We start from the raw sequence: 16,480 nt of genomic DNA on the forward strand, positions 1-16,480 counted from the left end.
AGATTTTTAATTTATCCTTAGACATATTATACACCACAAAAATTGAGTATTTGCCAGAAGATTATAGTTGTACTATATACAATACATTTACAACCCTGGCAACAGTTGTCTAGAAATACTGTTGATCAGAACGTCGTTTTATCAGTGGTGGACAATTAAATCTGGTTTTGAACGTGCCAAAAAGTCTTTTACACTATCAAACTAACATACATTAAAGTTGCCATATGGATGAGGATTGGGTATTTATTTTGGATTTTTAATTTATAACCCAATTTCATCATGGCTTCTTGCTTGAAAAATCTGTGTTTGTAACTCAATACTTTGCAAAGAGCTAAAAAATGTGTAAAAAGTTTGTTATTGTACGTATAATAACAAAGATTTTACACATTTATTATGATTTTGCAATTTTGCAAAACAAGGACTTGGCATAATTTTTATGTTTTTTTTTCACATACATTTTTCAAGTAGGAAGCCATGATGAAATAGTTGTATAAATTCAAAATCCAAAATAAATACCCAATCCTCATCCATGGCCACTTTTATTGACACAAAAACAATTATTATAACAGTTGCCTGCCTAGATGTAGATTGACATGGCTGCTTTTGTTAGTTTGTTTATGTCAATGAAAGTTAGTCATATCGTATACAAGATGTGACATAAACAAACTGATAAGAACATAGGTGGCAACCAACATCACAGGCATCCGAAGAAGACTAGTCTTATTTTGACTTAAATAATTATGTTTGTTCAGGTACAGTCATGTTATATTATTACTCATTTTGGGCTTTGTACATTACGTCCTTGTATTTTAAGCAGCTAAATGAAGATTAGCATTACAGAATGATACATATTACTCCACAATGAAGACAATTTTATTGTTTCAATGTCACACAGATTTCATATCTTGTTCATCAATAGCTGAAATCTTTGGTCCTGCTACATAACATTAACTAGATTGATTTTTTTTTATACAACAGTCATGAATCCTTGCCAACCAAGTCCATGTGTCAATGGTTTCTGTACATCTCCACCACAATCCTGTACAGAGTTTACTTGTACATGTCAGCAGTGTTACACTGGAGAGCTGTGTGATACAAGTAGGTATTCACACCTGCATACTTACAGCAAATTAGAGTTTTTGTCCAGAATCCAGCATCCAGTCATGAAATCCCAATTTTATCAGACATAATATCTTTGCTACTACATCATGTACCCTATAGTACCTTTTACTACTTGCTGTAATCCTATGTACTAACAAGTACAATGTACCCTACAGTACCTGTTTACTACTTGCTGTAATCCTATGTACTAACAAGTACAATGGACAGGTATGAAGACTTTTATTTGGACATAGGAAACATGATTATCTTGAAACTAAATGATAAAAACTTGATACTTCATATTGTGTCTGTTTTAACAATAAAAGTGTCTTTTCCTATTTCTTCACAGGAATAGATCAATGTGCCAGCCAGCCTTGTCAAAATGGTGGTACTTGTATTCCACAGCCAGGTTCCTGTACAGCCTATACATGTACATGTCAAGAATGTTTTACTGGCTTCAACTGTGAATCAGGTAAAGTGTAACCCAATACTACTCACCACATTCCACCCACCACGTATAATGCCCAACTCACCCCATCCCACCACATTCCACCCCCCACCCCATCCAACCCACCCCATCCTACCCCACCACACCCCCACCCCACCACATTCCACAGCTGGGTTAATTCCATGTAATCACATGTAACCTTTGACTTTGACCTTCCGGGGGTGGTAGACTCTCAAAATTAAGTACATTTAAGAGCAATTATGTATGGCCACTGAAAGGTAATACTTCAATGTACAGATGCATTCATTTACTTTTTGTGCTCATATAACTTGTTACTAAATGGTGGCCATATTTGTAGTGAACAATATCGATACCATATAACTTAAAAACTGTTAATAGAGACTACATTCAAGTGTCTGCCCCCCCCCCCCCCATATTATCAGGTGTAACTTTATTTTTAGACTGACCTTTGACCTAAACTTTAAACTGCAGGTTCAATTACCAAACTCCAGCGATATCCTGCATATCACTTTGAGGGGGAACGTGTCTTCAAAAAAAGACGTGTTCTTGTTGATTTTAACTGAATAAATGGGTTTGAGTTTTGTTGAAGAGTACAGTAACAACACAAGTTTATTACTTTTAAATTTGATGTTCATACTATATTTTAACTACTATTTATTGACACAGTGTATGATCCTTGCCAGCCTGGAATCAACCGATGTTTGAATAATGCTGCTTGTCAGTTAGCATTGGGAAGCTGTACACAAGTAGAATGTATTTGTGATGGCTGTTTTACTGGTGAATCCTGTGAGACACGTAAGTCCCCCGATCACACAACTTATAGTACATATGCAGACTAGTGAATGGGTCTGAAACACATGCACATCTCTATCATTAGTTTTCTATACATGTAATGTACGCACAGTGCAAAATGAATTGAATGTAAGTGTGTATAAAGTAGTGTAATTGATGGATTTTAGCACAACTGAACTGAGGTTAAGTAGTGCTATAGGGATCGCCTGGCGTCTGTCTGTCTGTCTGTCTGTCTGTCTGTCTGTCTGTCTGTGTGTGTGTGTGTGTGTGTGTGTGTGTGTGTGTGTGTGTGTGTGTGTGTGTGTGTGTGTGTGTGTGTGTGTGTGTGTGTGTGTGTGTGTGTGTGTGTGTGTGTGTGTGTGTGTGTGTGTGTAAACAATTAAAACAATTTAAAGTCAAAAACCGCTGAACCGATTGCCATGATATTTGGTGGGTCCATTACCTTGGGTGTCTAGTTGTTCAAATGAAAATGATCGCATCAGAAATGTGCATTTATGTTTGGAAATGTGATTTGTTGTATTACAAAATGATTTGATTTCAGCCTGGAAATGAAAAATTCTTGTTTTATTGATGCAATGAAATCATTAAATCTTTTATGAGCTACTTCACATGTCAGTGTCAATGGCGTAAAGATTAACATCTGTTTAAGGTTGCTTGGCAACCTAGGCCTGTTTTTAGCACAGCTGAATGAAATCTTAGACACGATGATTAAAACAGGTTCATATAAATGCACAATCCTCAGGCATTCAAAAAAAAGTTTGTACAAAGAATAAGAAGTCACACATTTTATGGGGAAAGAAAAATAGAGTCATATCAAGACCTCCATGATCATACTGTGTTTGGCAGTTTAAATTTCCTGCATGTACCAATTGCCATGATATTTGATGGGTGTATTTACCTTGGGTGTCTAGTTGGGAAATTGTTCAAATCAAAATGATCTTACTATCGGTGTGTGATTTGGGTCAAAAAATGTAATTTTTGGTCAAAAAGCTTACTCAGAAACTATTGGGCAGATCGGTCTGAAATTTGGTGGGAACATTCTTAGGGGTGTTTAAGCATTCAAAAATTGTTTGCAAATGTGCCTAGCAACAAGACCACGCCCATAGCAACAGCCAAACTGGTGAGGTATTTCACAAAGATAACAACTGGGATTAAAAGACAATTGAATAAGCATTCAAAAAATGTATGTACATTTGCCTAGCAACAAGACCACGCCCATAGCAACAGCCAAGTCATCTCATATATTACAAAGGTAACAAAAGGAATTGATAGACAAATGAATAAGCATTCAAAAAATGTATGCAAAAATGCCTAGCAACAAGACCACGCCCATAGCAACAGCCAAATGATCAGATATATTGCAACGATAACGGATTAATAGATAATTGAATGAACATTCCAAAAATGTATGTAAATTTGCCTAGCAACAAAACCACGCCCATAGCAACAGCCAATCAGTGGTGTATTTTACAAAGAATAACCATGGGGATGAATAGACGATTGAAAAAACATTCAAAAAATGTATGTAATTTGCCTAGAAACAAGAGCACGCCCATAGCAACAACCAAATAGTTGCAAAAATAACAAAAGGAATTGATAGACAAATGAATAACCATTCAAAAAAATGTATGCAAATATGCCTAGCAACATGACCACGCCCATAGCAACAGCCAAATGATCACATATATTGCAAAGATAACACGGATTTATAGACAAATGAATAAACATTCAAAAATGTATGCAAATGTGCCTAGCAACAAGACCATGCTGATAGCAACAGCCAAGTGATCACATATATTGCAAAGATAACATGGATAAATAGACAAATGAATAAACATTCAATAATGTATGGATAATCATTCAGCAAATGAACTTCTATACCCAGCATGGATCAGCATGTGGGAAAACATTTTTAAAAACTGTACAGTTGTGCTACAATGCCATTGGCGCTATTTGTATTAATGTTTTCGCCCAAATAAAAAATACTCCTAGACTCAGGTTGTGTCTGTTTAGTTGAATACAGGCTGGACAAGACTTTTACCAATAATTTAGTATTGAGAATTATGTTTTTACTTAATGTTTCAAAATCTTAGCAGAATAGAAATAAACCAACATAACAACATAATTATATGAAAGGAATATCAGAAACTCATATTCCTCACAAGAAGATGATTTTGATAAGTTCCAATTTTTGCAGCTAGGGATAGAAGCAACATAAACAAATTATTGTGACTTATGTTTATTTTCATTCATCTAACAGCAATCAACCCATGCCAACCAAACCCATGTGAGAACAATGGCTTCTGTCTACAGCAGTTTGGTTCTTGTACAGAGTACACATGTAACTGTCAGTTTTGTTACACTGGTGATAGATGTGAAACAAGTAAGGTTTTTGGTTTTTCATTCTGTCTCTGTCTCTGTCTCTCTATATCTCTCCCTCTGTATGCATATACGTGTACACACACACGCACACACACACACAGTCAGTCTGTCAGTCTATGACTGACTTGTATGTAAATATGTATGTTTGTCTGTGTTTGTTTTGTCTGTCTGTCTGTCTGTCTGTCTGTCTGTCTGTCTGTCTGTCTGTGTCTGTCTGTCTGTCTGTCTGTCTGTCTGTCTGTCTGTCTGTCTGTCTGTCTGTCTGTCTGTCTGTCTGTCTACATACATGTTTGTACTTGTGCAAGTCAAGATGATCCTTCTCTTACTTGTTTTCAATAACATATATAGAACAGATTTGTATGGCATGTGTACAAGTGCTTTAATTCATTTTGCCTTTTGTCTGAGATAGTGAAGTGTGTGGTGATACCCAAAGGAAGTGCTTGCTTGATAACTGGTGTCCAGAAAATTCAATTGATTACAGAGTTTTCCAGAGATACCTGTAATCAAGATGTTTTAATAAGTGATGGACAACAAATAAAATATGTACGTTGTATCCTGCTGTGTGCTGTGACTATTAAGAATGTCTGTAAGCATATCACAGTTATGCTAGTCTGATAAGGAGGACATTTCTTGGCACCTTCAAAGCCAGTTTTAATATTGTCCACCACTGATAAATTGACGTTCTGATCACATTTATTTATAGAAAACTTTGAAATTGGTTGTAAATGACAAATGTATCAAACAGAAAAAGATGAACAAGTATGGCATCTTTAAAAGTAGATTGCAAAGACTGTATCAACATTTGTGTCATTCAAGTCTGTAAGATATAGTATGCCATGTGGGTGCCACAAGTATTGGCCAACCACTTACAATCTAGCCTTGTGACTAGCCAGTAAGATATATGCCATGTGGGTGCCACAAGTATTGGCCAACCACTTACAATTTAGCCTTGTGACTAGCCTGTAAGATATATGCCATGTGGGTGCCACAAGTATTGGCCAACCACTTACAATCTAGCCTCATACTTGACTACCAAATGTTGAATGATGTGTTATATTTTCACAGGATTGGACCAGTGTTCACCTAATCCATGTCTCAATGGAGGACTTTGTTCCCCATCACCAGGATCCTGCACTCAGTTTTCATGTTTTTGTGTCAACTGTTACACAGGAAGTACATGCGCCACCAGTAAGTTATAGCTGACATATGTTTTGCAGTATGTCATATATTTACTGTCAAACTAACAGTTATTCTGTTACAGAGCCTTCTTGTCACAATGATAGATTTTGAATCCAAGTATCTGAATAAATTAAATAGTCACTAACTAGCCAATAACTAAGTATCTGAATAAATCAAATAGTCACTAACTAGCTAGCCAATAACTAAGAATCTGAATAAATCAAATAGTCACTAACTAGTCAATAACTAAGAATCTGAAAAAATCAAATAGTCACTAACTAGCCAATAACTAAGTATCTAAAATAAATCAAATAGTCACTAACTAGCCAATAACTAAGAATCTGAAAAAATCAAATAGTCACTAACTAGCCAATAACTAAGTATCTAAAATAAATCAAATAGTCACTAACTAGCCAATAACTAAGTATCTGAATAAATCAAATAGTCACTAACTAGCCAATAAATTAAGTATCTGAATAAATCAAATAGTCACTAACTAGCCAATAACTAAGTATCTGAATAAATCAAATAGTCACTAACTAGTCAATAACTAAGTATCTGAATAAATCAAATAGTCACTAACTAGCCAATAACCAAGTATCTGAATAAATCAAATAGTCACTAACTAGCCAATAACTAAGTATCTGAATAAATCAAATAGTCACTAACTAGTCAATAACTAAGTATCTGAATAAATCAAATAGTCACTAACTAGCCAATAACCAAGTATCTGAATAAATCAAATAGTCACTAACTAGCCAATAACTAAGTATCTGAATAAATCAAATAGTCACTAACTAGTCAATAACTAAGTATCTGAATAAATCAAATAGTCACTAACTAGTCAATAACTAAGTATCTGAATAAATCAAATAGTCACTAACTAGCCAATAGCCAAGTATCTGAATAAATCAAATAGTCACTAACTAGTCAATAACTAAGTATCTGAATAAATCAAATAGTCACTAACTAGCCAATAACCAAGTATCTGAATAAATCAAATAGTCACTAACTAGCCAATAACTAAGTATCTGAATAAATCAAATAGTCACTAACTAGTCAATAACTAAGTATCTGAATAAATCAAATAGTCACTAACTAGCCAATAGCCAAGTATCTGAATAAATCAAATAGTCACTAACTAGTCAATAACTAAGTATCTGAATAAATTAAATAGTCACTAACTAGCCAATAACTAAGTATCTGAATAAATCAAATAGTCACTAACTAGCCAATAACTAAGTATCTGAATAAATCAAATAGTCACTAACTAGTCAATAACTAAGTATCTGAATAAATCAAATAGTCACTAACTAGCCAATAGCCAAGTATCTGAATAAATCAAATAGTCACTAACTAGTCAATAACTAAGTATCTGAATAAATTAAATAGTCACTAACTAGCCAATAACTAAGTATCTGAATAAATCAAATAGTCACTAACTAGCCAATAACTAAGTATCTGAATAAATCAAATAGTCACTAACTAGCCAATAACTAAGTATCTGAATAAATCAAATAGTCACTAACTAGTCAATAACTAAGTATCTGAATAAATCAAATAGTCACTAACTAGCCAATAACTAAGTATCTGAATAAATCAAATAGTCACTAACTAGCTAGCCAATAACTTAGAATCTGAATAAATCAAATAGTCACTAACTAGCCAATAACTAAGTATCTGAATAAATCAAATAGTCACTAACTAGTCAATAACTAAGTATCTGAATAAATCAAATAGTCACTAACTAGCCAATAACTAAGTATCTGAATAAATCAAATAGTCACTAACTAGCCAATAGCCAAGTATCTGAATAAATCAAAGTCACTAACTAGTCAATAACTAAGTATCTGAATAAATCAAATAGTCACTAACTAGTCAATAACTAAGTATCTGAATAAATCAAATAGTCACTAACTAGTCAATAACGAAGTATCTGAATAAATCAAATAGTCACTAACTAGTCAATAACTAAGTATCTGAATAAATCAAATAGTCACTAACTAGTCAATAACCAAGTATCTGAATAAATTAAATAGTCACTAACTAGCCAATAACTAAGTATCTGAATAAATCAAATAGTCACTAACTAGCCAATAACTAAGTATCTGAATAAATCAAATAGTCACTAACTAGTCAATAACTTAAGTATCTGAATAAATCAAATAGTCACTAACTAGACAATAACGAAGTATCTGAATAAATCAAATAGTCACTAACTAGCCAATAACTAAGTATCTGAATAAATCAAATAGTCACTAACTAGCCAATAGCCAAGTATCTGAATAAATCAAATAGTCACTAACTAGACAATAACGAAGTATCTGAATAAATCAAATAGTCACTAACTAGCCAATAGCCAAGTATCTGAATAAATTAAATAGTCACTAACTAGCCAATAACTAAGTATCTGAATAAATCAAATAGTCACTAACTAGCCAATAGCCAAGTATCTGAATAAATCAAATAGTCACTAACTAGTCAATAACTAAGTATCTGAATAAAGCAAATAGTCACTAACTAGTCAATAACTAAGTATCTGAATAAATCAAATAGTCACTAACTAGCCAATAACTAAGTATCTGAATAAATCAAATAGTCACTAACTAGCCAATAACTTAAGTATCTGAATAAATCAAATAGTCACTAACTAGCCAATAACTAAGTATCTGAATAAATCAAATAGTCACTAACTAGTCAATAACTAAGTATCTGAATAAATCAAATAGTCACTAACTAGCCAATAACTAAGTATCTGAATAAATCAAATAGTCACTAACTAGCCAATAACTTAAGTATCTGAATAAATCAAATAGTCACTAACTAGCCAATAACTAAGTATCTGAATAAATCAAATAGTCACTAACTAGCCAATAACTAAGTATCTGAATAAATCAAATAGTCACTAACTAGTCAATAACTAAGTATCTGAATAAATCAAATAGTCACTAACTAGCCAATAGCCAAGTATCTGAATAAATCAAATAGTCACTAACTAGTCAATAACTAAGTATCTGAATAAATCAAATAGTCACTAACTAGTCAATAACTAAGTATCTGAATAAATCAAATAGTCACTAACTAGCCAATAACTAAGTATCTGAATAAATCAAATAGTCACTAACTAGCCAATAACTTAAGTATCTGAATAAATCAAATAGTCACTAACTAGCCAATAACTAAGTATCTGAATAAATCAAATAGTCACTAACTAGCCAATAACTAAGTATCTGAATAAATCAAATAGTCACTAACTAGCTAGCCAATAACTAAGTATCTGAATAAATCAAATAGTCACTAACTAGCCAATAACTAAGTATCTGAATAAATCAAATAGTCACTAACTAGCCAATAACTTAAGTATCTGAATAAATCAAATAGTCACTAACTAGCCAATAACTAAGTATCTGAATAAATCAAATAGTCACTAACTAGTCAATAACTAAGTATCTGAATAAATCAAATAGTCACTAACTAGCCAATAACGAAGTATCTGAATAAATCAAATAGTCACTAACTAGTCAATAACTAAGTATCTGAATAAATCAAATAGTCACTAACTAGACAATAACGAAGTATCTGAATAAATCAAATAGTCACTAACTAGCCAATAACTAAGTATCTGAATAAATCAAATAGTCACTAACTAGACAATAACGAAGTATCTGAATAAATCAAATAGTCACTAACTAGCCAATAACTAAGTATCTGAATAAATCAAATAGTCACTAACTAGCCAATAACCAAGTATCTGAATAAATTAAATAGTCACTAACTAGTCAATAACTAAGTATCTGAATAAATCAAATAGTCACTAACTAGCCAATAACTAAGTATCTGAATAAATCAAATAGTCACTAACTAGCTAGCCAATAACTAAGTATCTGAATAAATCAAATAGTCACTAACTAGTCAATAACCAAGTATCTGAATAAATCAAATAGTCACTAACTAGTCAATAACTAAGTATCTGAATAAATCAAATAGTCACTAACTAGCCAATAACCAAGTATCTGAATAAATCAAATAGTCACTAACTAGTCAATAACTAAGTATCTGAATAAATCAAATAGTCACTAACTAGCCAATAACTAAATATCTGAATAAATCAAATAGTCACTAACTAGCCAATAACTAAGTATCTGAATAAATCAAATAGTCACTAACTAGTCAATAACTAAGAATCTGAATAAATCAAATAGTCACTAACTAGTCAATAACGAAGTATCTGAATAAATCAAATAGTCACTAACTAGTCAATAACTAAGTATCTGAATAAATCAAATAGTCACTAACTAGTCAATAACTAAGTATCTGAATAAATCAAATAGTCACTAACTAGTCAATAACTAAGTATCTGAATAAATCAAATAGTCACTAACTAGTCAATAACTAAGTATCTGAATAAATCAAATAGTCACTAACTAGCCAATAGCCAAGTATCTGAATAAATTAAATAGTCACTAACTGGTCAATAACTAAGTATCTGAATAAATCAAATAGTCACTAACTAGCCAATAACCAAGTATCTGAATAAATCAAATAGTCACTAACTAGCCAATAACTAAGTATCTGAATAAATCAAATAGTCACTAACTAGCCAATAGCCAAGTATCTGAATAAATCAAATAGTCACTAACTAGCCAATAGCCAAGTATCTGAATAAATCAAATAGTCACTAACTAGTCAATAACTAAGTATCTGAATAAATCAAATAGTCACTAACTAGCCAATAACCAAATCTCTGGAAATTTTTAAAAAAACTTTTAAAACTTCAAAGACAATTATGAATTTATTTTTGCTGTGTAACTTTTACTTTGTATGGTAAGAGATTTTGCCATAATGTACTTATATTTATGGTAACTGTCCAGATTGTAAGTAGATTTTTATGATATGATGTGGTGTGATGTAATGTGATGTGATGTGATGTGATGTGATGTGATGTGTGTGTCATTGTTTGTGGGCTTCAGTGGAATGAAGCTGACCTTCAACTTAAAGATTCTTATTAATTCAAATAATTCAAATAATATAATATAGAAATATTGCTAATAATGAAAGGGTTGATTTGTTTGCTTGTTCAGTTACTAAACAATTTAGTCTTTATTTTCCTTTGTGCATTTGCCATGGGTTAACAAGCAATGTTAGACAAAGTAAACATAGAGTATTAAATTATCAATTATCATTGTTGTTAAAAAGTCAAATAGACAGTCATAAGGAGTTCTGAAAATGGCTACTGTGTCAAAGTATGTGCCCAATCTGTCCAATCTGGAAATATTTCTATGAAAATCAAACTTTTTGAAAGCATTTCACTTATTTTCAAACAATTTGTGGGATGGATTGGAATAATGAATATTTGTGTTGTAATCTTTCTTTTTCAGGAATTGATCAATGCAGTCCCAACCCATGTTTCAATGGAGGAACATGTCAGGCAAGGCAAGGTTCCTGCACAGCATACACGTGTGTCTGTCCACCCTGTTTCACTGGTTTTGATTGTTCAACAGGTAAAGTAATCATTGAAAAAGTATCAATTTTTAAATTTTTTTTAATGCATTTGACTTGTGCTAATATATGATAGTATGACTGAACTGTGTGGGAAGAGTGGTTCTAAAGAGTGTCTTGGTCCAAGACTATTTTCCTTGTGGCATCATACATTGCAAGACATCCAACACAGAACACATGAAAACACATACACTTACCAAAGATATATACAAACAATACAAAAAGTATTATTATTAGCCTCTGGAGGGCTGTAGGAGGGGGCTATAGGAATGAGCCATGTTCGTCCGTCCGTGATCAGCCATATCTCTGATACATGACTCAGTTTCAACCAAACCTGTCACAAACACTAACAGAGTGAATGTGAACATCATTCATGTTTTGAGACCTTTGACATTTATGAGAAAATGGTTGCCACACTTTTTCTAAAAATACACATTTGGTTCATATCTCTAAAATTTTGATATGCACAGACACCACTCAAGTGTCTAACCCCTTAATATCAACAGTAGGCTTCTAATGAGAACTTGACCTTTGACATGATCAACATTTTCAGGGTCAAGTAGGCAAAATTTGCCTTTTTACCATAACTCAAGAGGTTGAATACACAGAGACTTCATCCAAGTGTCTACACCCATATTACCACTGGTGAGCTTACATTTTATACCCTGACCCTTGGCCTTGATCCCAATGATGAAGTTATAGTAAATTGCTCAATAACTTGTGAAGTTTTGTACCTAGATACACCATTCATATATCTGCACCTAAGTTTATGAAAGTAAGCTTTCAAGCTGGGTAAGCTTTGTCCTTGACATGCTTCTTCAAGGTCAAGTAGTAAATTCTTCAATAACTTTGGAAGTTTTACTCCTAGAGACATCATTCAAATGTGCACTTGCACATTGTTAGAGGTAAAACTTACTATTTTGATGGACTTCTGGCCTTGAACTTCAAGGTCAAATTTAATTGGGCTGAATAGCTTTCGAAATTTTGTTAATAGATGCATTGTTAAAATGGTCTACATTAATATTATAAATAACCTTTCTGGTAAGATTGAAGGATGGTCACCATATTTCCAAAATCAGTTAACAGCACAATAAAGTTTGTGTTTGGGGGAGGTATCTTCAAAGACTTGTTTGATTCACTTCTAACTGGTAAAATTGTGAGTTAAAAGTGATAGCATTTGATAGAATATACACTTGTAACAATTTTGAAGTGCAAGGGTTTCACTTAGTCACCAACCTGACAGGAATTTTGGAATTCAGGATGAAGTGCATGTTTTTGGCCCTGGAGAATTTCTTTGCAGTGACTAGAGACATAATTGTGAGAGTTTGACTTGCTTTGTATGTGCTTGCCAAGTTCTATGATTTCAATGTTTTCATGCATTGATTATCTCGTTTCTACCAGGCATTGATGCATGTCAACCTAACCGTTGCCTGAATGGAGGTCAGTGTCTAGCTCAGGCAGGATCCTGTACAGAGTTTACCTGTGCTTGTAACAGCTGTTACACTGGAACAGTTTGTGAACAATGTAAGCAAATATATTTACATTGTAGTGTTCTATGTATCATCACATTTAGGCAATTGATTGAGACTTAGACTTATCGAAAATTTGGTTTGTAGTCTGCTGAACATGACTGTTTCTGTTGTTTCAGTCAAAAAAGGGGAGTGTGCAAAATGTAATGATATTCCGATCTAAAATTTAGTAAGAAGAAATGTAACATAATGGAATGTGATGTGCCAGAAGTTTACAAATTACCGTTATTTTGTTTTGATATGTTTGGTGAGAAGAAGCTTGCTTCCTTAAACACATAAACTGTTGGTCCTAAAATTGAAAAGATGCCATTGATGTAATTGATACTCCATTGTAACAATTTAGAAAAGAGGAGATATAAGGTCCTGGTAAAACTTTAGTGTGTGTTATCAACTTTTGGAGGATGAAAGACAATTCACAGACAGTTCCATAGTAAAAAATAGAATTTGTAACTAACAATGAAAGGCATTATTTGTGTTATCATATTACATTTCAGTGTTTGTACTCAGTAATTGGTTTGTTGAATCTTATATAAACAGAGCTTATAATTTACCTACTCATACATTCTAGTTTTACATTCTTTCACCGTTTACAAAGGTATTCAGTAATTTTCTTCCTTGTGTTACTCAAATTCAGTTTTTTGAAAGTACACTATATGTCTGTTCATTATTGCTGTTAAGATAGAGAAATTTATTATTTTGATATTCTTCATTCTCAGTCATCAATCCATGCCAACCAAATCCTTGTCAGAATAGTGGATTCTGTCAGCGTGGGCAAGATCCAACTTCATGCACTGCTTACAGTTGTATATGCCAACAATGTTATACTGGGCAGGACTGTGCCTCAAGTAAGTGAAAAGTCTTTACCCTATTTTGACAGCTCCTTAAGTAGGGGAAAAGTCTTGGTTGCATGTTGCGTTAGAAAATGATGGATTGAAGAGATCTTAACACCAGTCAAATAGAACTGGTCTGAGAACTGTACCTCAGGAATGCCAAAAGATAGAACAGATGAATCAGACCTTGACCAATTAACTGTGACCGCTTGAGTCCTGTTGGTAAGATAAGACATAAACTTTTAAGGGCTCAAACATAACTTTTGTGAGTACTTGCCCTTCGGACAAGTGAACACATATTTTCTCTTGCCTGAATGATGAACCTACTTTCCCACAATATTTCATGTTTTTATTTAGTTAACGTATATACCAATATGTGTACTGGGTATGCTGCATAATCAGCTGTAAGTCTAGTGAGAAATACAGACAGATATTTTTTTTAAACACGGGGGGTGGGGGGTGGGGGGTGGGGAGGGGGGTGGGCTATTACAATGGGCTCTGTTCATCAGTTAGTCCATAACACATCATTTCTCTGACATGTAATATCAACCATGGTGAAAATCAATAATAACTACAAAACTCAAAAACTGTAGTTCATAGAGACTCCATTCAAGTGTCTACCCCCATATGATCAGGTGGCAAGAGAAAATATTTGTTCACTTGTCCGAAGGGCAAGTACTCACAAAAGTTATGTTTGAGCCCTGTATCTGTGGCATGCAAAAAATGGTTTAATTTGGATAATTTACCCTGAAGGTTAAGGTAAAGGTCAAAGTTCAATGTCAACAAAGAAAGCTTGAACCTACTTTCCCACAATATTTCATGTTTTTAGCACAACTGAACTGATAAGGTTCAAAAAACCTATAATTCCAAAACTACTAAGCAGATGGGCTGAAATTTAACGGGGATGCATCTGTGGGTGTATAGATGAAGAAATATTAAGCATATAATGATCTCATCAGTAATATGCAAATTATGTGTAAAAATGTGAATTTTGGTCAAAAATTTCTGTCTCAAAAAGTACTTGGTCAATGAGACTGAAACTTGGTGAGATGTTTCTAGAAGTGTTATTCTGCAGATTTTCTTCAAAATATTTTGACACAATTGTCCTAGCAACCATGACCATGCCCTTAGCAACAACCAAATGGTCAAATAACAACATCATCTGGTAGGCAAGTGAGTAAACATTCAAAAAATGTATGCAAATATCCCTAGCAACTATGACCACACCCATAGCATCAGCCAAATTGTCGTGTATTTCACAAAGATAACAACAGGGATTAATAGACAATTGAATAAACATTCAAAAAATGTATGAAAATTTGCCTAGCAATAAGACCACACCCATAGCAACAGCCAAATAATCATGTATATTGCAAAGATAACAACAGGAATTGAAAAACAAATGAATAAACATTAAAAAAATGTATGTAAATTTGCCTAGCAACAAGGTCACTCCCTTAGCAACAGCCAAATAATCACATATTTTTATAAAGATAACAACAGGAATAGAAAGACAAATGAATAAACATTCCCTTAAAATTGTATGCAAATGTACCTAGCAACAAAACCATGCCAATAGCATCAGCAAAATGATCACATTTATTGCAAAGATAATATCAGAAATTCATACACAAGTGAACAAAAACATTCAAAACTGTATGCAAATATATCTAGCAACATTGACTATGCCCATAGCAACAACCAAATGATCATGTATATCGCAAAGATAGCAAACATGGTTGGATAGGCAACTGGATAGTCATTCAGCAAATGAACACTTATTGTTAGCATGGACTAGCATATGGATAAACATTTTAAAAAACTGTACAATTGTGCTACAGTGCCACTGGCGGTATTTTTTTGAGATTTATATTGATGAAATTGTTTATTTTACAGGGATTGATGTATGTGCCAGCTTCCCGTGTCAAAATGGTGGTACTTGCCAAGCCTTCCCAGGGTCATGCACTCAATACACTTGTCAATGTCCAGGATGTTATACTGGTACTACCTGTGAACGCTGTGAGTATTTTGTGTTTAGTACCATCAATGGGTACCACTTACATCATGTTTTACTGAGCAGCAACCATATTTACAAAACCTACGTAATTGGACAATATAAAATAACTCAAATGTAGAACATTCAATCAAGTCTGTACCCCTATGTTATCAGATTTGACATTCAATCAAGTCTGTACCCCCTATGTTATCAGATTTGACATTCAATCAAGTCTGTACCCCTATGTTATCTAACATTCAATCAAGTCTGTACCCCTATGTTATCTAACATTCAATCAAGTCTGTACCCCTATGTTATCTAACAATCAATCAAGTCTGTACCTCTATGTTATCAGATTTGACATTCAATCAAGTCTGTACCCCCTATGTTATCAGATTTGACATTCAATCAAGTCTGTACCCCCCTATGTTATCAGATTTGACATTCAATCAAGTCTGTACCCCTATGTTATCTAACATTCAATCAAGTCTGTACCCCTATGTTATCTAACATTCAATCAAGTCTGTACCCCTATGTTATCAGATTTGACATTCAATCAAGTCTGTACCCCCTATGTTATCAGATGTGGAATTCAGTCAAGTCTGTACCACTCTTTTATCTAACATTCAGTCAAGTCTGTACCCCTATGTTATCTAACATTCAATCAAGTCTGTACCCCCTATGTTATCTAACATTCAATCAA

At 33.4% G+C, this 16,480-nt stretch overlaps 1 protein-coding gene across 1 annotated transcript in view; it reads left to right on the forward strand.

The window, feature by feature from the left end:
- The window catches only part of LOC144435554 (uncharacterized), a 450,358-nt gene that overhangs the window by 111,457 nt on the left and 322,421 nt on the right, over positions 1–16,480 (forward strand). Inside the window, exons 63-71 of the mRNA XM_078124141.1 lie at positions 979–1,098; positions 1,451–1,573; positions 2,237–2,365; positions 4,623–4,745; positions 5,810–5,932; positions 11,302–11,424; positions 12,824–12,946; positions 13,668–13,796; positions 15,678–15,800. Of these exons, the coding sequence (XP_077980267.1) occupies positions 979–1,098; positions 1,451–1,573; positions 2,237–2,365; positions 4,623–4,745; positions 5,810–5,932; positions 11,302–11,424; positions 12,824–12,946; positions 13,668–13,796; positions 15,678–15,800 (1,116 nt within the window). The remainder of the gene's footprint in view (positions 1–978; positions 1,099–1,450; positions 1,574–2,236; positions 2,366–4,622; positions 4,746–5,809; positions 5,933–11,301; positions 11,425–12,823; positions 12,947–13,667; positions 13,797–15,677; positions 15,801–16,480) is intronic.

The sequence above is a fragment of the Glandiceps talaboti genome, chromosome 5, assembly GCF_964340395.1.
Source record: "Glandiceps talaboti chromosome 5, keGlaTala1.1, whole genome shotgun sequence".
Classification (NCBI taxonomy): Eukaryota; Metazoa; Hemichordata; class Enteropneusta; family Spengelidae; genus Glandiceps; species Glandiceps talaboti.